The 25,504-nt window shown below is 41.8% G+C and overlaps 2 protein-coding genes across 2 annotated transcripts; both read left to right on the forward strand.

Moving 5' to 3' along the window:
• The first annotated feature begins 1,781 nt into the window (after nucleotides 1-1,781).
• On the forward strand, nucleotides 1,782-11,465 carry LOC306960711 (uncharacterized protein). Its single transcript, XM_079553189.1, has 2 exons — nucleotides 1,782-6,177; nucleotides 10,675-11,465. Exon 1 carries the CDS (start codon nucleotides 1,852-1,854, stop codon nucleotides 6,160-6,162), a length of 4,311 nt encoding a protein of 1,436 aa, XP_079409315.1. The 5' UTR covers nucleotides 1,782-1,851; the 3' UTR covers nucleotides 6,163-6,177; nucleotides 10,675-11,465.
• Nucleotides 11,466-17,345: 5,880 nt separating this feature from the next.
• On the forward strand, nucleotides 17,346-23,617 carry LOC306960276 (G patch domain and ankyrin repeat-containing protein 1-like). Its single transcript, XM_079552654.1, has 5 exons — nucleotides 17,346-17,484; nucleotides 18,765-19,190; nucleotides 20,327-20,468; nucleotides 22,748-22,823; nucleotides 23,115-23,617. Exons 2-5 carry the CDS (start codon nucleotides 18,777-18,779, stop codon nucleotides 23,563-23,565), a joined length of 1,083 nt encoding a protein of 360 aa, XP_079408780.1. The 5' UTR covers nucleotides 17,346-17,484; nucleotides 18,765-18,776; the 3' UTR covers nucleotides 23,566-23,617.
• The last annotated feature ends 1,887 nt before the right edge of the window (nucleotides 23,618-25,504 follow it).

The following is a 25,504-nucleotide window of genomic DNA, read 5'->3' on the forward strand; positions in this document are numbered from 1 at the left end:
AAATTCAACAAAAAGACAAACAATTAACAGAACTTAATGTGTTCAGTTTTAGTTAAACGTTTCCTAACTTTGTTAAATTTTACCCATGTTTTGATCCTGATTTTGTGATTTTGGATGACTTCTGCTCGCTGCAAAACGAGCCATTTGTGTTTTATTTGAAGTTACTTGTACAATATCGTGCAGCCCTACTCGTTACTGTACTCGTTACTCTGAAAACCTAATCTGAGTACTCTATGCACTGCTTAGATTAGACTAATGTAGTACTTTTATTAAGTTGTGTTTCATTGTATTTCATGTTTATTGTCTGATATTTTAAGACAAGAGTCTCTAACCTTTTTAGAGCTGAGGGCAACATCAAGAGCATCACATTTTTCAACAAAGGCTATCAGTTAAAAATAATATCCTGAAGACTTAATTATAGACTATTAAACATATTATATGACAAATTTGTGCTTTTAGATGTCCCTAGATATGATATTGTTTTTTACTGATAATTCCAAGTGTAGTGTTAATTCATTCACAATTACTAAACATTTTACATGTTGTAAAAGGATGTTGTTTTCATTTGAGTTGGTTTTCAAAAACATTTGCCAATTAGAAAACGCAGTAAGTCCCATTCTCAGGGTTGCCACATCCTATAACTAAAACCAGTTCGGAAATGAACTGAAAGTGATTCTTGAAGGAATAGGCCACCGTTTTTACATACTGAGATGTGTTCTTACCTTAGCTTTCACGAGTTCTTTAGGACCTGTCTGATCTTCACCCGTGCCTTCAATCACGTAAACACAGCGCAGACGGCGTTAGCATTTAGCCTCTCCTCCTCTCCTCCTGTCCACTAGCTCCAAAACAGGTCAAGGTAGAAGCGACCAAGCTCTTCCACGTTTTCCCTATGTAATGTGGATTTTCTAAGCGGATAAAAGGGGGAACTATATTGTAAGGCGTAATAATATCAGGAGTAGTTTGGCATCCACATATTAAAGTGAAGATACTACTGTGCGGATTTCGAACTACTCCTGGTATTAATACGCCTTACAATATAGTTCCCCCTTTTATCCGCTTGGAAAATCCACATTGTTTAATTTTGTGTAATTATACATTGTAGTGTGACACTTCACGTAACCATATTTACATAGGGAAAATATGGAAGAGCTTGGTAGCTTCTATCTTGACCTGTTTACGTGATTGAAGGCACAGGTGAAGACCAGACAGGTCCTAAAGAACTCGTCAAAGCTAAGGTAAGAACATATCTCAGCATGTAAAAGCGGTGGCCTAATCCTTTAACCTACTTCCGCAATCCAAGCATGTGTTCCTAGTAGGACTGCACAGTATATCGCAAAAAATATCGTATCGCGATATTAGCTGATGCAATATCCGTATCGCGAGAAGCCACAATATATCACAACATCACCATAGCCTTCATCTGACTGGGATCGACCCATTTTTTTTTTTTCAAACTCAAACTCATGCATTGAAGTCATGTGTAAAAGTTCAGTTTTAGTTTAACACTTACTAGCTTTGTTAAATTCTACCCTTGTTTTGGTCCTGATTGGGTGTTTTTAAGTCTTCTTTTGACACAATTTGCTGAAAAAAATGGAACATATCGTGTTTGGTGAAATATCGCAATAATATCGTTATCGCGATATTGCATAGCCATATCGCAAGTCACTTCAATATCGTGCAGCCCTAGTTCCTAGTGCTAGTGCAGCCTCCAGCCTCCCATGTTTTGACTGAGGTCTCACATTGGTTCCTTTCCCTTGTCTTGCAGGTGTTTGCGGCTGATCCGATCAACGCCCCACATACGGAATATCGCCCCCGTCTGACGTTTTTTTTTAACGATTGGAAACACCAACAATGATGGACTCTGCAGAGACCCAAGAGGAGCTAATCCCAATGGGAGACGCAGAGATTCCCCAGGAGATGTATCCGATGGGAGAGGCATGGGAAGATCAAGAGCTGGCTCACATACATGATGCAGAGGATGATCAGGGCGCCCCCTTTTCAATCAGGGAGGAGATGCTTCAAACGGGCGATCATGAAGCCAACCAGGAGGAGGTGCCTCTTAGGGGCGATCACGAGGCCGTCCAGGAGGAGATGCTTCAAACGGGCAATGCAGAGGCTTGCCAAGAGAAGATGACTCCAGTTGGAGATGCTGGAGAGGCTGTGGAGGAGTTTCTTCATATAACAGAGACTGGGGAAACGTGTGTGACCGAAATCAAAACGAACCAGCTTTCTAAACCTGACTTATCCGCAGAGTCGCTCCTCATAATCCATTCCCCTCCCCCGAACTTCCTCAATGAGCCGGGACAGCCATCTATGCCCTGGCACAAGTGGCTCGCGGCCTTTGAGAACTACATCGAGCAGATGGGACAGAGCAAGCTTACCGACTCCACTAAGTTTGTCCTCCTGCAGACCTCCTTGGGTCAAGAAGGACAGCGCATCCTGACGACGTTATTCCCCTGTGAAGTGAATTACGACGAAGCCATTTCCGCTCTGGCTGTTTATTTCTCTCCTGAGCAATCTTCACAGGTGCACTTGCTCGATTTTAACCAGAGGGCTCAGATGAAAGGGGAGAGTGCCGGTCAGTTCATTTGTGCTTTAGATCAGCTGCTAAAGCCATCGAACTACAAAGAACTTTATGAACAGTTGCTCATCAAACAGCTGGTAGAGAAGACCAACAACCCGCGGCTTAGGGAGAGATTGCTTTCCGAATCTGTGCCGTTGACTTTAGCCAGGGCCTTGCAGATAAGTGCAGAAGTCGAGTCACAAACCGTACCGGAGGTGAATGTTTTTATAGACGAGGTAGAACCACCGGTCAAAAGGAGAAGGGGAAGGCCGAGGAAGGGTGAAGTCAGGGAGAAGCCGCCTGCAAAAGTGAAAGCTAAAACAAAGGCCTCTGCAAAAATATCCCAATCGGCTTATAGAACAGGCAAAAGACAAAGTGCCTCTCGAAGACATGATTATTATTATGATGCCGACCAGTTGTATCATAGCGATAATGCCGAGGTTGCTACGGAGGTTAGTAACGATAATCAACCAACAACTCCCGCTCTGCTAAAAGTAATCAAAACAGAACCTAGCGACGACGAGCAGTACGTTTCGTCCCAGGCCAAAGGTCCGTCCTGTCCTATTTGTGTTAACAGGCACTTCCGAGGCATTAACAAGCTAGTGCGTCATATGCGCAGCCACACGCAGGAAAAGCCATACACTTGCCTTATATGCCACGTCGGCTTTAGCCAAACCTACCATCTGCTGCGGCACATGAGGCGGCAGCACAACGCTGGGGAGCACGTATGCTCTCTTTGCGGCATCACATTCGAGAGCGCCACGGACCTACAGGAGCACAAAAAGTTGCACCCAGCTGAAGCCGTGTCGTGCCCACTCTGCGCGGAGGTATGCCCCAGTTCGAACGCATTCGCAAGCCACATCAAGGCACACTGCGAAAAGCCACCTAGTCAGGAGGAGTTAGAGCTGCTTCCTAAGAAGAAGAAGCGTGGCCGACCGAGAAAGGAGGCAAAACAAGCAGACACTGTTAGAATTGCACCACAGTTAACGAATGATCTCGATATGAATGCTTTTGTAGGTCAAAGCAGTCTGCAAAGTGTTGCAGATAGTGTTGGTTATAGCTTTGCTCAAATGGAAAGTTCTCAAAATATTCTAGACTTCATTAGCCAACAGAATGATACAGGCGCTCCTGACAAGCTAACTCAAAAAATCCTATCCGAGCTGAGAACGGAAGATAGTGAAAGTGAAAATGACGACGTAGCGAGTCTCGCTCAAATTGACTTGAAAAAACCCCACTGTCCACATTGCCACCACACGTTTAACGGTTTCAACAAGTTACTCCGGCACATGCAGACGCACTCCCAAGACAAGCCATACTCGTGTTTCCTGTGTGCCATGACCTTTAGCCAGGGGTACCACTTGGTGAGGCACATGAGAGTCCAGCATGGCGCGGGACAGTTTGTTTGCTCCAAATGTGGCAAAGATGCGCCAAACCTGGAAGAGTTGCACTTGCACAGGCGCACGCACCCTCCAGAACCTGTGCCGTGCCCCTACTGCAATAAGATCTATCCGAGCTATCACAAGTTCCTTGGTCATATTAGGCGGCATGGCAAGATGAGCTTATTGGTGGAACAAGACTCCTTGGGGAAACCGCTAAGTGATGAGAGCGAGTGTGATGAAGAGGAAGAGCAGGATCCATTGGGAAACTGGGAGTTAGTGGGGCAAAGCGCGGATATTGGTGTTGGGGGGGACCCGACACCGACACCCGTGCCTAATTCTTTGGTCCAGGCAGAAGAGGTTATTGCACCTTCAGTTCAGAAAAGGAAGAGAGGAAGGCCAAGACGTCAGATTATCTCAACAACACAGGAAGGCATGTCTCAGAGCGAACCCAGCTGTAGCAGTGAGGGGCCCGCGATTTTAAATGCAGTTGCAGAGGAGTTAAGCCAGACAGAGGCGGAAAATGAGGCAGGCATGCTGGAGCCCGTTGAATCAGACAGTGAATATTGTCCGGGTAGTGAAGATAATGCTAGTGACAGCTCCACAAGTGTCAAAGAATCCGGAGAGTTATCTAATCCAAAAAATGAGAATCAGGAAGAAAGCAAATCTTCCAAACCAAAATCGAAAGGGCACTTCTGTCCCATATGTAAAGACAGGTCATTCAGGGGGGCCAACAAACTGGCCCGACACATGCGGGTGCACACCAAGGAGAGACCGTTCAAGTGCCCCATCTGCCACAAGGCCTTCAGCCAGAACTACCACATGGCTCGACACCAGCGGGTCCAGCACCACCAGGGCCGCTACACCTGCGCCGAGTGCGGGCAGAAGCTTGGCAACTGGATAGAGTTCAAGAACCACAAGAGCCTGCACGAGCCGGGCGTGGTATGCTGCCCTTTCTGTGACAAACAGTTCAAGCACAAGTCCTTGTATTTGGCCCATATCAAAGTCCATAAAAGCGGCGCCCCGAGAGTGAGCGGTGTCCTCAAGAGCTTCGCCTGCGCAGACTGTGGCAGAGTCTTCAAGAGAAGGACACATTTGAGAAGACACATTCTAGGGCACCGCAAAGCAACGAACGGAGAGTATTACACGTGCAGCAAGTGCCCGCAGACCTTTGCCTTCCCGGAGGATCTGAAGAGGCACATGAAGAAGCACGAGAAGGAGGAACAGGGCATTTGTCCGCTGTGCTCGAAAACCTTTGCCAGTCCCGAAGAGCTTCCCGCGCATATGGATGAAGTACATAATTGGAAATGTTCCGTCTGTGGGAAGAAGTTTAAGCTTGAAACTGCCCTGAAAAAGCATGAGGAAGCCCACGCCAATGGCCTTTATTATTGTGCCCAATGCAACAAGTTTTTTCAGAAACAGTCTCACTTCAAGAGGCACATGGCGGTTCACAAGAAGAGAGAGAACAGGTGTCCGCATTGCAACACAGTCTTCATCAAAGTGAATGCATTTAAGTACCACCTGCGCACTCATGTCAACGAAAGGCCCTACCAGTGCTCCTGCTGCCTGGAGAGTTTTGAGCTTAAGGACGACTATGACTACCACTGCCTCAGACACAAGAAGTTCAAGAAAGAGCGTCCGTACTCCTGCACTCGCTGCGACTGGGCCTTTGCCACTCTGTCGGAGCTGGCGGAGCACATGAGCGAACACGAGGGGGAGCAGCCGGAAAACTGCCCCGTCTGCTCCAGAAGCTTCCTAAACAAGAACAAGTTGGAGAAGCACATGAGCATCCACAGCGGGGAGAGGCCTCACCTCTGCTCCGTCTGCGGCAACGGCTTCCCCTCAGCTGCCAGCCTCAAGCTCCACTTTAACATCCACACTGGCTTCAAGCCCTTCCAGTGCGACCAGTGCCCCAAGAGCTTCAGCACCAGCAGCAGTCTGAAGCTGCACAGCCGGCAGCACATGGCAGTGAAGCCCAAGTTCGAGTGTCCGGAGTGCGGGCGCACCTACGGCCGTAAGACGGAACTGAAGATGCACCAGCGCTACCACACGGGGGACAAGCCTCACGCCTGCTCCTGCTGCAACAAGCGCTTCATCAGCAGAGACAAGCTTAACGTGCACATGCGGATCCACACGGGAGAGAGGCCCTACTCCTGCCCCCACTGTGGACAGACCTTCTCTCAGACTGGAGACCGCAACAGACACATAAAGAAGTTCCACTAGCTTCACAACAGCTCAGTGAGTATCATTCATTCATATTTTACCATGTAATCAGTGCTTGGTGATCACGGTTTTAACTGCCCACCAGGGATTATCTTCTTGAACATCATTAGTCATTTTGGAAAAATGTTGTGTAGCGTTGCTGTGACATCGTTGACGGTTCTGTGGTTGAGTTGAGGATGTTTCGCTTTCATCTTCAGAAGCTTCTTCTCGCTCTTGTAGTCAAAATGTACTGGTAAAACAGAGGTCTTAAAACTCCAGTCATTCCTGCCATACGCACACATAATGTACTTCCTATCTACAGTTTGACCCATTCAAAGAGAGTCCTTGTTCTGGTACTGTGATCTGAGGAGACCATTGTACAGCTAACAACCCCCCGTTGCACCCCAGCCCCTAACAAAGACTATTCTAATGAGTTGAAACTGTAAAAGGATGTACAGAGGTTGTGGTTATGCCAGTCATGCCTGCTCCTCTCAAGTGTGACCAGATTTTTTTAAGATCTCGCTCCAGTGTTTTCTACTTTACATTTGACTACAAGAGCAAGAAGAAGTTTCTGCAAATGGAACAATGGAATGAGAAACCTAGTCCCGTTGACAATATTTGAAAATATCTATCTACTTTAATGGATAATCTCTAATGAACAGAAAGCCTACACAAACATATTGCAATCATAATGTCTTCACATTGCAAATTTTAAACACGTTCAAAAGCATTAATATTTGAGAGAAGAGTGAAAAGTGAAATGCTAATGTGCTGTTATGTTTTGTAGAAGTCTAAAGCACAAGGTTAGCAGGTATGATTGAATAAGAGTACTCTTAGGCCCTCTCCACACGAAATCAAGCTCAGGACTAAATCCAAAATATTTTATCAATCCAGTGTATCATCCACACGAAAGCCACGTTAAAACGATGACATCACAGTGCCAGCGTTGTGTCTGTTATCCATAATCTACTGACTTTAGGATAACCTTTACAATAACCTTTACCGCACAATCCACCACTCCTCTGCCCCATGGCGAGCCACAGGTGACCCGGAGAAAAAAACGATGCAGAGTTTTCCTCTATTCAGTCTGTGTTTTTGGACTGACAGTTTTTCTGCTTTAGTCCTGTAAAGTCTGAAGAAAAATCCACCTCCTCGTCTCCTCTGTAGATCGTAAGTCCATTGAGAAGTTTCATAAGGGTTTTTGTTATTATTCATAAAGTTTACAGCGCATGCGCCATCTATTGTCTTGTTCTATTTTCGTTGGTAGCGCCACAGCACCTCACACAGGCCTGGTGGATGAATTGTGGTTTTTCACAGACCTGAGTCATGTGGACGCACACATTTACTGAGCTGGCTCCGTGTTTACAGAGAAAGTTTCTGAAGTTAGTAAGTGTTTTGTCTTCGTTTTGTCTTGGCGACTGAATAATTTGCTCTTTGGAGAAGAAATTGTAAATCCACAATAATCATCCATCTTTTTCAAATTGTGTTTTCCATTCAGTCGCGATTAATCTAGTTGTAGCATCACATGTGTTGAAACGTCATGGTCATCTTCATAAATTGTTACTGATGTGTTTGCACTGGGACATTATTCAACTGTACTACCTTAGAAATGTCCTAAAAGTATCCATCCATCCATTTTCTTCCACTTGCCCATTGCCGGGTCGTGGGGGCTGCCCATATCACATTGCACCAGCCGCCTATGGCTCCTCCTGCAGATGGTGGGTCCACAGAAGGACGGCCTCACGATTCTATCCGGGCCTGTTGGTCTCTTATATGAGGCTTCTGAACCGTTCTTTGTCTGACCCGTCAACTAGAACCTGTTTGCCATGGGAGACCCAACCAGGGGAACAAAGCCCTGGACAACAGAGCTCTCAGGATCATGCAGGTTCTCAAACCCCTCCACCACGTCGTTGGTGGAGGGGTAATTCAGTAACTTTCACCATGTGCTGTTTGCTATTCCAGTTAATCTTGTATAGCAATTTCTCCAACATTTTCACAGATCAATAAATATAACATGATTCAATCAATAGATACAGGTGACAGGGGAGAAATATTGACTCTTTCACCAATTACTCCTGCAGTAACTAGCAAATAAGACTTTTGCCATAATATGTAGCAGTGAATGCTGCTTACCATGATTCTATCGGCAGCTCCATTCTTCATGTTAACTTAAGCCGGTTTTTCACTTCTACTGGACACAACATCCATATGGATGTTTTTGACTTGACTTTATTGGTGTTTGCTAAACATGTTAATTTTTCGCCAGAAAACTTCTAAAAAGAGTATTAGAAGAATTCCATAGCAGACTTCCTTCCCCCTCGCTGGGCCACGCCCCCCACGTTGCCTATCGCTCAATTGAAAAAGTAACTATTGATAATAACTATCTTGTGAAAAATAGGAATATAGGCTGCATTATTATTTCACTCTATAATTTTACACAAAACATGATATTATGCCAGGTATATATTTTTACTGAGTTATTCTTATCCACATTTCCCCCACTAGTAAAGTGATACTTCACGATGAACCTTTGTAGCATCGATATTAAGTTTAGTTTTGGGGATTTAGCTGTAGAGTGCCAACAAGCCAGACCATTTTTCATAATATTTGTAACACCCCACCATATTCTATGTTATAGCTATGGACACATGCTGTGGCTCGTTTGAAAGGTGAGACTCTAAGCTCTCTGTAGGCGGAAACAGTTTAATTCTACGTGCCCCGTTTCCTGAGAAATCTAAGCTAAACAGAGGCTAGTTTTGATCAAAATCACTGATTTTTCTTCTAGAAACTGAGATATTTCATGTTTTATGAAACACTCTCCTTTCTGATTAACTCCTCTCTCCTCTCTGGACGGGCAGTAACATTATGTGAAGAGGTAAATGCCTAAATATCTTCATTTCAATTGTCAATTTTCAACAACATTGTTGACACGTTTTGAAACACCGCCTGTTGCCGCAGATCGATCGCTTTTTATGGCGTGTGCATTTAAACTGCCTGGTTCTCGGAACCTTTATCAGGATGAAGACTTTATCAGGATGTTTCTCAGCCGTCCCTGGACCGATTTTGACCAAAAATCACACATAAGTGTATTAGAGTGTCTAGTTTCGTAATTAAATACAAATGCAATTTTTTCATTTTTGGCACTGAGTGTGTTATGGTTTGAACTTCTACGGTAACGTAGCCTGGTAAACCACACCCACTTTTTTTCTGCATGATAGAATGTGGGTCTGGACACACATGGTAAACAAGTGACTGAGGCTGAACCAATCACAACGGTCACAGAGAATTGAGAAGGTTACGTCACTCACTGCGCTGCTATGTTGTAGTTCTATCAACAGTGACACGAAAACTAATCATGGGGAAGGAGTCGAGGATTTTACTTCTTTGTGAATTGTCCGCCCGTTTAAACTGCTCCAATTACGATCTTACCAGACTAACTTACGTGCGTGGAATGGACAGGGTATAGTATAGCAGAGCCAGGCAAACAGTAACCTTACCACAAGGGGATGAGGTAGAGCTGGGCAATTTTTTAAAAATATGAATCGATTTGACCTACCAACTTGATTTGATTGCTTTGTCTGCCTGTGAGTGATAGACATGTTGGCCGATCAGTAGTAGTGCAGGAGAATCATGTTTGTAAGCTCTGCAGTGCACTAAAACTAGAAAAACATTTGTCTAGTGCTGTGCAAACTGCAAACCTCGCCGCTACTAACAAAGAACATGTGTCTCACGACCTGCGGGCCGGATTCTGCCACAGAATAATCATTTCATTGTAGAGCGGGTTAGGGAGGTCAAAAAAAGCTGATGGTGTTGGTTCATCATCGCTGTTCACGCGTACCATTGTATCAAGCTGGATTTAATTGTTCTATGAATGATTCAAACTCAGGATGTTTTTCCGACGTCTTTTGAAGATTTGCATCTTGTTGCTATGAAGCTGAAATAAAATTAGTACCATGATGTTTAGCAGTAGTTTCGAAGTATATAGCACAGAAAAGTACTTCCTGGGGACCAATTGCAATCACAATAATAACTTCAAAAAGTAACATTTTATTATGGGCAGAGGCGGGTAGTTAGATTTGCTCAAGTACATATACTTGAGTAACTTTATGAAGACATTTTACTTCTTAGAGTAGTTTCGTCATACGGTACTTTTTACTTCTACCTGAGTAAAATTATAATGAAGTATCTATACTCTAGTAATAATAATAATTGTCACTCTTTAAAGTGCGAGTAAATATTTGAGCTGCAAACGCCTCATCTTGATCTATAGAATGTTTTTTTTTTTTGTTTCACACGATTTATGGCGTCATTTGGACACCCCTGATGCTCAATTGCATGAAAAATAAAACTTAGATTATGTATAAAATATTGAAATCTGTCAGAAAAACACAGTTAGATTTTTTTTGGGGGGTCAACATTGTGCAGCCGTATTTGTAACTAACTTAAATAAACTACCAGCATTTGGCTTGTACACTGTCAGGTCCTGCCTGTAAAGTTTCTGAACGTTAACTCAAATGTCTGTTGTCGTTGTAGGAAGAGGGAGAGACAATCATTGGAATTCACCCTCCAACCTACAGCACTGAAGGAGCCGCCTGCGCCGTCGCCCGGACTGTTCCATAGCATTTGTCTCTTTTTTGTTGAGAGCATATGGACTAATAATGGTACACAATCATCATCCTCACTGAACATCTGCCTCTTTGTTTTTTGCATTGTATGATTTCCAAATTCAAGGTTGTCATTTCAAATAATTCATCCTGTACCGCACAGTATCAATGATTTGATTTTCTACTCTGGGCTGCGTTGACATCGGCATCGGCAGTCAGTGATGGAAAAGTCACACGTGAAATGACATTGCTACTTTACTGAAGTACATTTTAAAGCTATTTTTTACTTTACTTATTTAAATTTTTATAATGGATGCTTTTTACATTGGCTTCTTTCCATTTTACCCGCAGGTCTTTGTTCTTTCTACTCCGCTATATTTCCTAGCTTTGTTATTTTTGGTCACCGCTGTCCCGTACGACCTGCTGTAACTAATCTAAAAGCTGCAGGGAAATCATTTTGATCCAAAAAATTACAACCCAGTTTGCGTTCTGTTCACTGGGTTGGACAATGCAGGCGCCAGTCTTCATCCTGGACACTCACTATTTTCGGTTTTATTTTATTTTAAAAGTTTGCATATTAAAATCCCTTTTTTCTTTTGTGACTTTTAAGTGCATTTGAAATCAACTACGTTCTTTTGTAAACTTTTCTTCGGATGCTTTTACTTGAATGCATTTGATTCTGATACATTACTGAAAGTGCACATGAACATTCATGAGAACACACAGTCCCGATGAAAAAGACCTGTTTAAAAATGGTTAAAATGCACATTTTGCCTGGTCGGAAGTAAAACGTCAATATGCAACAAGAAGAAATGGGAGCAAGACAAAAGTAAAATTGAGTAAAGCTTTTATGAAAACAACAAATACAGTAAATGCTGTTTTTGCAGCTGATCAAAGGTTTAGGACTACATGCCTTTAAAAGGACAAATCTGTGCAAAAATGTGGATTCAGTGTCATTGAATCCTTGATGCAAAGGCAAAAAGACGTTCTGGTTTTGAATGTGGTCGGGTTGTTGAGCTGCATAAGCAGGGCCTAAGAAGTCGCAGGTGCCTCTGATGGTTATTGGGTTGCAGTCAGCTCCAGTAACGGAGGATCCTCCAGCCAATCAGATCCTCCGGCTCAGCACTGGGGACATTTGTTTGGATCTTCCACTTGAATTTTTTGATCCATAACCCTCAGGATCTTGGAAGAAATTCAAATTGACTGTTTTACTGCGTCCCACCTCTGCAGCGATGGCGCTCTGCGAGAGGCTCTGCTTATCCAGCTCACGGACTAAACGAGAGGTTTTGCCTTTGCCGTCAGGACAAAGTCATGAAAGAGTGAAAACCTGACAGGAAATGACACAGAATCCTTTTAAAGGCATGTGGTTCAAAGCTTTTGATCAGATGAAAAAACAGACTATTTCAGTTTATAGTAAGTGCTGTATTGTTGTATATGTTTTTGGAGGTAGAGGAAACTGTAGCACCCGAAGGAAAACCTGGCTGGCTGCCTTCTGTGCCTCTCTGATCTTCTGAAACAGTGCACCGCCTCCTGGGTTTGTCCCTGTTTCAGAGCGTGGTGTCCTGCACTGGTCAGCTCCTCCTTCCTCTTCCTCCTGCGCAGCTCCCTCCGCTCCACAAGTCTTTCACAATCGTCTGTGAAGAGCTTAGCAGTTAATCTGTGTTATTCTGAGTGAACGTCCATTAGCCTGAACAATAGCAGGCATGTGTGGCTTTGCTGCGAGTCTCACCGGGATACCTCCTTGTTTGTCCCTTTGTTGTTTCCTGTAGCTCCTCTTGTGACGCCTCCACATTTGTGGCTCTCAAATGGGTTTAGCTGATAAGCTGCCATTTACTTTTAGAAAGCTGCTTTCTTCAGGACCATTATGGACTCTTTGCAGTAAAGAAAAATCCCAAGAAAAAAACATAGCAAAGACGCACAAAAGTATCCAGTAAAACAATGTGTAGCACAGAAACCACTTATTCAGTTTGCAAGAAAAGGCGAAAAATGCAGCTGTACCAAGAGAGAGAGAGAGGGAGGTTGCTGCTTGCATATAAAAATATGTGTGTGTGTGTATATATATAGAGAGATATATTTTAAATTTTATAATCATCAGCTTTACTCAATATTTTTTTTTTCTCACTCCCATTTCTTCTTCGTTGCATATTGAAGTTCTACTCAGAACGTTGTTAAGATCCAACCATGCAAAATGTGAATTTCTGCCGTTTTTCCAATGGTCTTAACCTTTTATTGGGACTGCAGTTAAAGCCACGCCATATAAGATTTGACCCAATACATAGAACAAAATAAAAGCATTTATTTTATAACAGATATGTTTTATTATTGGAAAATCTCTAAAAACTGAACAAACAAAAGCGTGTCTGGGCTGAGTTGCTCACCTCTCTTCAGACCTGACTTTACTGAGAGCGGGATGCCTCCAGCTCGTTTTCTTTTTGGCCTGTTCCCCTGAATCACATCAATCCAAAAGTGTTCCTGAAACTACTCATTTATACTACAGCAGATTATTTTACTCTAGCAATGGAATGGAAGTTGTTTTGTCCTTTAGTGCATCGTTAACTCGGACATTAGTGGAAAAAACACTGTGCATCTAATCATTTATATCAATTTCATGAAGTTGCAGTCCAGTTTTTTAGCATTTCTATGAAAGTAACCCTGAACAAGTGACCCTGCAAGTTGTGAAATGTGCCTTTAAACTCGTCCCTGTGAAGAATTGGGGGGCTACAAATATGAGCGGAAAGTAACAATAAGTTTAGGTGGCAAGCAACCTTTACGTTTAAAGTTACCAGTCCGTTCTAATGAGAGGAGAGGGTTCCATTACAGTAATATATATATATATATACAGAGAGATTTTTTTTACCTTTATTTAACCAGGAAAGTCCACTGAGATTAAGAAACTCTTTAACAGGGGAGTCCTGGCCCCAGAGGGGAACCTATTTTACATGTTTTAGTGGTAGGGGAAACCAGAGGAGGAAACCTACGCAGACACGGGGAGAACATGCAAACTCTACACAGAAACACACAGCGGTATTTTGACAGGGAACCCTCTGGGGAAACAATTGGCACCTGGGGGGGGGTCGTGAGTTAATTTCAAGGTAGAATTTTCCAAAACTATGACATTTTACCCAAGTATTATGTAACTAAAAACAGTAAATTATATTAAATATTATAAACAACAACAATAATTATTCTTGAACCGGATTTGAACTTTTTTTTTTTTTTTTTTACCCTGATTTACTGGGTGAAATGTTATGCAGTGTGGCTTTGACTCAATTACATTTAAGCTTGTCTAAAAAAGGTTCTTATTGGAGGAGGAGAGGAGGTTAAAGGGATACTTCAGGATTTTTGACATAGGGCCTCATTTCCTAGTTATCCAGAGTGTTGTTGATTTCTGGATTTTTTTTTTTTTTAATTCATGCAGTTCTTATATTTGAAGAGTTTCGTGGCGCTAGGCTAGTGCAAGGCTAGCACATTTCTATGGTATCAGCTAGCCTGCATTAAAAACAGTCTGACCCGCTCCACAGTGCACCTGAGGCAAATCACTTATAACGCCAGACTAACCATATAAATGTCTGTGTCCATAGAATATTTTTTGGAATATAACTGACCTTGCAGCACATGAACGATCACATTTTGAGGGAGTATTTTCTAGCAGATCACTCCGCCGCTGCGTAGCTTATACAACCACAAAGCTCATGCTGCTCAAATATAACTTATTTTAAATGCAAAATGGTTAAAATTATTCTATCGACAGACATTTATATGGTATTATATGGTGTATGATTTGCCTCAGGTGCACTGTGGAGTGTGTCAGACTGTTTTTAATGCAGGCTAGCTGATACCATAGAAATGTGCTAGCAGTGCACTAGCCTAGCGCCACAAAACTCTTCAAATACTGCATGAATTACAAAAATAAATAAATCCTGAAATATCCCTTTAACATTTCCATAAAGGGCTTATCTCACCTGCCTGGAGACTAGTTGGAGACTCGAGTTGCCGCTGGTCACGGTGATGTCTCTGAGACAGGTTCTATGAACAGGTTCTATTTTAGCGGAGACTACATGGAGACTTTAAAAAGTGAGATTAGCTACTTGTGCAATACCATAATGCATAGTGCCTTGGGGGGTTGCGAGCTGTCATCGAAGAGACTAATATTAATTAATCTTCTAAATACCATAAAATTATATCAAATTACACTGAACCAAAGCTCAAAAAAATCTGTACCTTTTTATCTATTGATTTTAAAAAGTCGATCGGGAAAAAGCTCTGGTTAACCTGGTGTGCAGAGCTTTGTAGTTCCGGATTATGTTTTTGATTGTTGGAGCAAATGTGACCACAGCAGGAGTTGTTTTTATCATTGTAGCTTCACTCGCACTCAAACCCCTCCAGGTCATAGCTACCCCCCAAGGCGCAAAGCATTATGGGTCATGTGCAAGTAGTGAATACCAAGGAGATGTGGAAAAAGACTCCATACGACTCTTTGAGATCTCCTTTATATCCGACAGGTCTCAGAGACATTGCAGGGGCGTGACAGAAACGTCTCACAGGTTGAGGACAACTAATCTAGTGCAAAGCATCTTTAATGTTTTTTGCACATTGTCCCTGTTGAAATAAACTAAAATCAAACTAACTAAATAGTGTTTGCTATGTTGCCACGACTGCTTGAGAGCGCCGCGGAGACCTCTTGTAGACCACTCGGACACGCCGCTGAAATCGAACCGGTTCGTTTTCACCGAGACTACCTGGAGACTCGCCTTATTTCCAGGGGAAGTCTCCAAGACCAGCGGGGAGTCTAGTCTCCTTCTAGTCTCCAGGCCGGTAAGATAGGCCCTTTGTATGTGCCCAACTCTCTCCAGTGACATGGGTCCTTTGTTGTTGCTGTGTAATCATGCTGCACTGATGGGTCATGAGCAAGTCCCAGTTTTATCTTCAGAATATGGAAAACTGTATTTAACATAATGAAGCCATTAATCAAACAAATGATTTGAAAGGCATGCCCGCCTATCTTATGCGCTTTATACTTTACTTTCCCCTCTATCTGATACTTTTACTTACAGTAAGTGAGGAACGTGAGTCCTCCTTTCACCTCTGTACAGGACAGTGGATATTAAAAGCCGATCGGACATTTGTGTGTAATTAGTTTGCATGTTTATCAACCACTTCTGTAGTTTTTCTCTCTTTCAAACTATGTGTACATTTATGATTCTCTGTAACCACCACAATTGTTTAAAACCATCCATGAATAAATCTTCTCTTTGTAATGAAAGAAAACATGTTGATGTATTCTTGTAGAAACCCATACAGTCATTCAGCCATCACTATGCAAGGAGCCATGCATTGTTTTGGGAAAGTTTGCTTACAGATTTAGTTTAAATGTAATGGATCGACCTGTGTGGAAATGGTTCAGTAAACAACTGTGATAATGCTGTCCCGGTATTTTAACCCCTTAACTCCCACCTGAACATGTTTTCTCCTGTTCTCCAAATTCTCCAAATCTAAAAGCTTCTTTAAAATGGCGACAAAAAATGAGGAGAAAATGAGGATGAAAAATGACAAAAATCCGGCAAAAAATGACAAAAATCCAGCAAAAAGACAAAAATCTAGCAAAAAAAGTGACAAAAATCCAGTAAAAAGACAAAAATCTAGCAAAAAAGTGACAGAAATCCAGCAAAAAAGTGACAAAAATCCATCAAAAAAGTGACAAAAGAGCAGCAAAAAATGTGACAAAAAAGTGACAAAAATCCAGCCAAAAAATGACAAAAATCCAGCCAAAAAAAATGGCAAAAATCCAGCAAAAAAGTGACAAAAGAGCAGCAAAAAATGTGACAAAAAAGTGACCATAATCCAACAAAAAAGTGACAAGAATCCAGCAAAAATGACAAAAATCCAGCCAAAAAAAGGCAAAAATCCAGCAAAAAAGTGACAAAAGAGCAGCAAAAAATGTGACAAAAAAGTGACAATAATCCAACAAAAAAGTGACAATAATCCAGCAAAAAAAGTGACCAAAATCCAGTAAAAAGACAAAAATCTAGCAAAAAAGGGACAGAAATCCAGCAAAAAAGTGACAAAAATCCAGCAAAAAATGACAAAAATCCAGCAAAAAAGTGACAAAAGAGCAGCAAAAATGTGACAAAAAAGTGACAATAATCCAACAAAAAAGTGACAATAATCCAGCAAAAAAAGTGACCAAAATCCAGCATTAAAAAGTGACCAAAATCCAGCAAAAAATGTGACAAAAATACATCAAAAAAGTAACAAAAAAAGTGCCATTAAAAAAGTGAGAAAAACACATAAGGGAAATAAAAAGTGACGACAATGGCAAAGAGGAGAGAATGCATTTGGTTTTGGCGGGTGTTAAGAGGTTAAAGTTATATAAGTTCCAGTCCTTTTAGAAAAAAAATAACAATACTGCTAAAAGGAAGCATTTTATTGCATGGAGGTTAATATTTGAACATTTATTTATATATATACTTTCTCCCACAGAGTCATAAGAATCAATGATTTATTTTAGGTCAGGCATCAATACAGAATTCGTATCGCGACCACTAGGGGGCAGCACTCGTTAAACATAACGTTACTGACATCCTTCCGTTTCCGGTTCCAGTCTGTTTACAAGTAATGCTATGCTGACTTGATGCTAACACTAAAATAAACCCTTGCTATTTCGGGTCACTTCCAAAAGATCTGTCACCACATTTACAAATATCCCGGACTGCTTAATGCCAGCTCACCGCCATGTTCTGTGAGTTTATTTCTGTGTATAAACTTTATACAAGTGTGTGCTGAAGGATATGCTAACAATCTCACTTAGCACCATGCTAATAGCTTCCCTGTTATGTTGCTCGGTAGCTTCTTACTTAAATCTATCTATGTATATATATATGAAATAAATATGAATGATGGAATAAGCCAAGAACTATTGGGTTCTTTGAGGTGTTCACCAGTTTAGCTACAGTAGTTAGCTTAAACACATTAGTGCACATGACAGTTTTCTGTTTGTAAACAAGCTCCATGCTCATGAAATAAATGTACGTTTACTCATCTTTTAATAATAATAATTGCAAGGGTGTAATACTAAAAATAACTATTATTATAGTAATAATTCATGAACTACTGCAAATTTCAAGGTAGCATGTTGGACAATGGCACCATTTGAGCTAGCTTTCTGGGACAATAAGGTTAAAGTTCATATCGCTTATAGGCACTATGGCAGGACAGGCACGTTTGCTTGGTGGAGGGCTACTTTTCTTAATCGGCAAAAAAAAAAAAAAATAAGGGCATTGCATTTCATATCAAGTAAGTTTCAACAGAATTGACAGTATTTTCCACATTTTGAAGAGTTGTTTGCCAGGTATTTGATCTCTGATTTGTGTACTAATATTTCTCAAAATCATCTCGAGGGCCAGAGCTTCTTTGCTGGAGGGACAGATTTTACCCTCGGGCCTTTCACCTTCTTTAGTATATTGTAAACTCAATTGGGGGAAAGATGTTTGTGTGTGTGTGCATCTAATTATAAATCATTTCTATCAACTTCGTAAACTTTGAGGCTATTTTTCCCCCGAAAAGTCAGTTGAGTGAAATGTGCCCAAAAATTTAGAATTAGGATGCAATTAAAAACATCTGGTATAGGGTCTTTAATGTGTTAAGTATTTACTCCCGTGTTGCTGCTTCTTTGATCTCAATGAGATTTTTCCTGCTTGAATAAATTCTTGAATATTATAGCTAATATATCTGTCATTACTGGGACAATCCACTTGAAACAAAAATGCTCTCAAAGTTCTGTTTTTTTCCTCACAAATAAAGGTCCAATTATTATCATATTATGGTCCAATTATCTTTTCATAAAGATGTCCAAAAGTGGTGACAGTATTCAGAATTATTCGCGTGATGTTTCTGCGTCACATTCCGTTCCCTGGGATTGATAATACACATCACCCCCAAAAAAGGAAAATTTTTAGTTGCATCTTAAATCTGATTGTGCTAACTATTTTCAAATCCATCGAACGATTTGCTTGCCTTTAGGGTTGACTCGCCATGGCCACTTTAGGTTTCACCCGTGCCAGTGATCCGGACGTTTTCGGGGCAGCGCCGCAACATTCCAGCCCTGCTCCCCCCTCCTGCGCACTCACTGGACATGAGGTAAAACAGTTCTACGAAGACCTGGTCAAAGATGCGGGAGGGGCATCGGCAAAGAGTGAAAAGCAGCACCGGCGAAGAAAACAAAAAGATCAAACTAGACGAGCGAGAAGGAGGAGAGACGGGACAGCGAGTGGTCTGCCGGTCTCCGAGGAAGGGAGAGTTGGCGGCTCTGGAAGTGGGGATGGACAGGGAGGAGATGGGCAGAGGGGAGGAGAGCTCCAGGGGCTTCGTCTGCTGCGTTGTGCCCATGAAGGAGACACCTCCGCCCTGAAAGATCTGCTGTCCAAGGGAGCCGATATCAACTTCCAGGTAAAATAATAACGTTCCCACCCTCCATATCATGACAATATTGTAAAATGTAAAATACTGGTGATAGATGTGATTCTTCATGTAATGATGCGGCTGGTAAAGAAGTAGAAGAATTCCAGATAGTGTTCAAATAGTACTCTACAAATAAATGATCCTTCCCATACACTGTTTTGGCTGTTGTTAATTGATGGATGATGCTAGCTGCTCATCATAAACCTGGTGAATATGGTCTAAAATGTAACATTTGATCCCCAAAGTATGTAACGGGGGTAAGAAACGTCAGACCCACCAGTATATAGCTTCTTCAATTCAATTCAATTCAGTTCTATTTTATTTTATTTCATATACTATGTTCTATTCTATTCTATATTCTATTTTATTCTATTCTATTCTATATTCTAGGGCTGTGCAATTCATCGAAATTCGATTACAATTTCGATTATTACACCAAACGATTACAAAATTAGCATAATCGGAAAAAAATACGTTTTTTTTTCCTTGTTTTTTTATTTATTTAATTTTTTTTGCAGAGCAGACTTGCATTATTTCATGGCGCTGGGATTATTTTCCCTTCACATTTCCCGTGCCATGGCTCATGCTTTTGCCTGACATAAAAACAAACAGCGCTGTGTGATGATGTCATCAGGCCGCGCTGCTCAGTTTACTTGTGCAGGTGTGAGGGCTGGCCAGCAGGGGGCAGGTGTGAAACAGAGACCTCTCCTTAATCGAGGCAAACTTGAAATCATTTGTACTTTTATGACTGTTCAGAAAACAGAAAATATTCTGCATATTTTTTTTTTTATCAATGAATATATAAATAAAATAAAGACTTTTTTTTAAAGGCAACAAATACTCTTTAAAATAATCGTGATTATAATTTTTTCAATAATTATTCTATTCTATTCTATTCTATTCTATTCTACTCTATTCTATTTTATTCTATATTCTATTCTATATTTTTTATTCTATTCTATATTCTATAGTTTGAAGACTTCTACTATGATAGAAAGCTCCTGAAAGAAACAAACATGTAAGGACTAAATTTGTGATATGAACAAACTCAGAGTAAAAACATCACTAAACTAAGCCAGTTGTGAACTGGGACTAAACCTTTGTGGGGGGGTTTTCTTGTGCAGGATTCGTACTGGTGGACGGGCCTGATGTGCGCGAGCTGGGCGGGGCACCGGGCTGCGGTCAGACTGTTGCTGCAGAGAGGAGCCGCCTGGGTGGGAGTGGTGGACCTACAGGGCCGCGACGCCATGGACCTCGCAATGGAAGGTAACCAATGAGTCTCGTGGATTGGCGAGGCATTTAAATGATCAGAAGTGTTTTAGCCCATGAAATTTACAGTGAATGTGCTCGAACCGCTTTATGAATAATATAAAATGGGAATTTTTTCTCATTACTTTAACAATGGAGATTAGATTTGCAATATATGAAAAAAATGTAAATTCTGTTTTCATAAGTGCACATAATGTCTTCAGTCCTTCAGTCTATATCCCAATAAAGTTCATTGGCCAATTACTTCAGAAATGACTAATTTACATTTTGAATGCTGGGACGAAAAACATCGTCTTCACAAATCGTCTTCTCTTTAGTATTTTTGTTTGAATTGTATTGACTTTGCATAGAGTGGAAAAATGAACCAGAAAGTTTAGTTGAGAATAATTAATAATATCTACTACTGTAAAAGCCACTCACTAACACGGCTGCATATTGGAACACGACTTCATTCATGTTTAATACTTAAAGCAGTACTAAGTAACTTGTTTACCTTAACAAATCCTTTCCGTAGTCCCTGTGGGGGTAATACAAGTGTTTATGGGATGATTGGAGGGTCTTTCATCTCCCCCTGGTGTCTCTGACCAGAAAACCATGTTTGCAACTTGACTGCCCCCGGTGCGGAGCAAGCAATACACACTAATGAAATCACGAAGAAGAAGCTAACATGCTAACGGGCACAGCTAGCTGCGGGCTAACGTCACTTTAAACAGTATTTACAGCCAAGTTTGAGTGAAAAAAAATATTTCCATTGTATAATTGGATGCACAGTAACCCTCTCTCCCCTCACCTTTCCTGTCTACTCTCCAAGACAATTAATAGGTTAAAAAATCGTAACTTGCTACTACAACTGCAGTTGCACTTATGGCCTCTAGGGGGAAGAGTTACTTAGTACTGCTTTAATAAGCCGAATGCCCATCTTGCCCAACATCTGTTGCATCATGGGTAGTAGAATTTCTTTTGGCGACCAAACAATATTGATAGTTAGCGTAAAGCAACAAAGAAAGATTTGGACCGTTTTATCCGCTGGAAAGTTGATGATTTAAAGTGTTTGTATCGTCGCCGCGGAGCTTGTACAATATTATCTTAAAGTCTGTTTTTACAACCAGGGCTGCGTAACGGAGACAGAAACTGAAAGAACTGACCGGCCGTTCATATCAGTCCTAGTTGGAAAAACTATGTGAGACAAACATTTCGGACCCTTGAAGGCGACTAGGGTCTGAAACTGTGGCCTCATGTCACCGATATTTAGAACATTTAAACCGGAATGAGAAATAAAAACATAGAATCCTTCTAGTTTTTTTTACAATAAGGAAGTGGACAGTAAACTAAATCTTTTTTTTAATTGTGACCAGAGATCCACATACACATATAGGCTAAATTTGCTCAGATGGTACAACATGGCTAATCTATCGCTAATTTGACAGACGGAAATGTGCCCACTATATTTAAAGAGGGGGTATTATCCTTTTTTCAATCACATAGCACCAGTCTATAGCACACTACAATGATGACCAAACCTTCTGTTGGTCTGTAAATGCAGTAAATTAGAATAACTGCCTTGTATAAAATTGCTCTCTCAAAATGGCTGTAGTGAATGTCTTGAAATAGGCCTCTGTCTCTTTAAGAACCTCTGACTCTTTCCGACACGCCCCCTCCACACACTGTCTGTGGCATCAGTGGGGAGGGGGTTCTGCTGAGGAGCAGTGGTTGGTTACTCAGCTGGTGACGAAAGCTCGGAGGCGTCTCCAGGAGGTGGGGGCGTTCCTAGGAGGACTCAGGCAAACCTATCCCTAAAATGGCTGCCATCAGAGTTTTTACAGATTACTCAAAAATATGTGAATGTGCCAAGGCAACACTTCAGGCATGTTTTTAATGAGGGAGTGACATAATAACATGATGTAAAGCTTGAAAAAGTCCCCCTTTAAAAAGTGATGGTGTCTGTGTCGGGCTGATCCCAGGTCCTGTCCTCCCCCTGTCCGCTATGGTCCGCTATGGTCCGCTATGGTCCGCTATGGTCCGCTCCTGCCACCGTCCTGACTCTTCCCTCACTTTCAAGATATTGATAACATAAATATTATCAAGAAATGTCACTTGAGACTAATAGCCTTTCAACCAATGGCCGTGAGCCTTATGGGTCACAGTTATGGCTCCACTATCTGGACTCGCTCACACATTTCAATGTGTGTGGTTTGTTTGGGCCAAAATTAGGGGCCTGATTGACCCACGCAGTCGAGATGGGCTTTCAGCTTATTCTTTTTTTGTTTACTCCGCAGCGGGCCATGAAGAAGTGGTCGAAGAGTTTGATAGTTTTGGCACAAGACCGACAGGCAGCTCCAGACCAGCCAAAAGGTGAGTTCACGGACACACAAATGAGCAGGCTAACCCCTCTGGTGCTTATTGCCGATGTCTCTGTTTGATGAAATGTTTGCAAATCCTAAAATGAAATATACGCTGATTTTTTTTGAGTTTTTGGCACTGAAAGCATTACATCAGCTGCTTCAGCCTGTGTAAACCCTGTACTCCACATTTATCACTGAAACATTTACACTACTGCTTTTTATTGCAACCATTCAGGTCCACTTGATGACTCGTATGAGACAAACCCTAACCTGTGGATCCTCACTATCCCCTGTGTTCTAGCGCCCCCTGTCTGCGGTGCGAAGTGTGTGACACGTCCTACACCGGCCCCCCCTCGTCCCACCTCTCCTCCACGCTCCACCAGTTCAACCTGCGCCGGCCCCCGCCCACGCCCCACTACTGCCTGCCCGCCTCCAGCACCGGATACCGGATGATGCTGCGCTCCGGCTGGGCCCCCGGGAGCGGCCTGGGCCCGGGGGGCGACGGGGCCCACCAGCCCGTGCCCACGGTCCTCAAGCGGGACACGCTGGGGCTGGGCTTCGGGCGCAGTCTGAAGGCCAGGGTGACGCACTTCAGGGCAGGGGACACGCAGGCGGTTCAAGTCCCGGGGAAGAGGAGGCGAGAGGGGGGAGAGGGGGGAGAGGGCAGGGGGGTGAGGAGGGAGGAGGCCAGGAGGAAGGAGCAGAGAGACAAAGACTGGGAGAGGGACTTTCGGAGCTCCTTTTATCTGTAGGACAGTGGAACGTCGATGGAATGGACCTCACAATGTTTGTCTGAAAAGTCTGGAAAACGACAATAACAAGATGAAAAAGCGGCAAAAATACGGCTAAAAAGTGACGACCACACAGCAACAACTCGAGGAAAATCAGACCAGTTTTGTAGGTCTTAGCTTTCAAATGGGGCATTACTCTGGCCCATCAGCTGTAAACTCCAGTCCAGCAGCTTTTAGATTTGGGTATAGCCGAACTAGAGAAAATGCACTCGGTTAAAGTGGGGGCTTAGCGGTTAAAGTGATGGTCTGTAAGTTGAAATGTTTTAGAAATTGCGTATAATTTGTCTGGGCCTGCAATTTCACATAACGTAAGTAATATTCAATATTTTTTTTTTATCTAAAGTCCATCCCAGCAATGAATCTGAATCTCCGGTGCCATAACTCTGACCAATGAGACGAGCTTCCCTTTGAACCGGCCTGTGAGGTCCAATCAGGAAACAAATTTGATCTTTTGCCTTTGAAATCTGATTCTCTCTCTCTCCTTATTTTGAAAACTAGGTGTGGCTTTCATGTCCAAAAGGGAGGGAAGGAGGGGTTTTATTATTTCCTTTTGAGCTTTCTCTCTTATTTTGCAATCTTACAGACTATCACTTTAACCCATGTGCACTACGACGTCTATACACCATTAGCGGCATTTCACAACACTTTTTTCCACTGCTGTAAAGATATAAATCTGACTTGAATCAGGGTTGGATTCCACCTGGTGTTAAACAGAATTTTCTTTTGGAAAATAATGACATTGCTTGATGAATTTTGCTGCACAAATTTATTGAAAATACAAATAAATTTGGTCTAAAACACATTCAGTTTTTATGTAAAGCAGTGTTTTTTGTATTTATTTTTTCTACACAGTGTGAATTTGTTGTACAAATACGTTTTGAGTGTGTTTTTCACACACATAGAAATCGTGATTATCTCAGCGGTGCACAAGGGTTAAAGGTCTTATATGGTGCATTTCCAGATGACTGGGTTATTTTTCCACTTGAAAATTACAATGTACGACCTTAGAGTGTTTCAGCTGAATGACGTTGTCAAGAAAAGATCTTTAATAAGACTCTAGATAGGACATGGCCATAGGAATACGTTTGAACAAATGGACATTTTGGCGGCCATCTTGTGACTGGCCCTTCTAACCCAGTGCAGTGTAATCAAATGGAAACGCCAGTTATTTCCTTGATACTGTTTGGATCTATTTTGAGATATTTCATGACTCTTTGCAGATCTGACATAGTCACAATTATCAAAGAAAATATAGTTTTTCAAATGTTGTTTTAGTTTTATTGGAGGCACAGACTTTGGCTCCATTTGTTCATGGATATTCCTCTGTCAAACACTTCTCAAATCATTCACTTCTATTTATATCAAATATAACATTTGTTTCCTCCTTTAAAACAGTGTTTCTGTACTTTTTAACACGACATGACCAATATTTATTGAACATGGGACAGTGATACAGTGAATGCTAACTCTGAACCCATGAGAAAACAAAAGTAATACGACTAAAGAACGAGAAAATAAAATAAATGACCTGATTCAGACTGAGATACGAGACTGAGAAGTAATAAACTAATCACAAACAATGAGTGTCTCACATTCTGACGCCGAATCAATGAAAATGTTGCTTCTGGTTTTGCATTGGTGGCATAGGGGTTAGCCTCGCTGACGGGTCAAAAGATGGCCGCCACATCAACGAGTGCCATGTCCAATCTAGAGTTTTACTAAATATTTTTGCAGCTAATGCTACAGCAGTTTGCTATTAAGATGCTAACAATATTCTTCACATGAGAAATGATTAAAAACATAAATAACATTGTAGGTAAGCACTGCTGTGGGATCCAAGCAATGTTGTAAAGATCTGTAAAGCCAGGTGCTCTTCTAGGAAAAGGCCTATGGACTAAGA

The sequence above is a fragment of the Gobius niger genome (genome assembly GCF_951799975.1).
Source record: "Gobius niger genome assembly, chromosome: 3".
Lineage (NCBI taxonomy): Eukaryota > Metazoa > Chordata > Actinopteri > Gobiiformes > Gobiidae > Gobius > Gobius niger.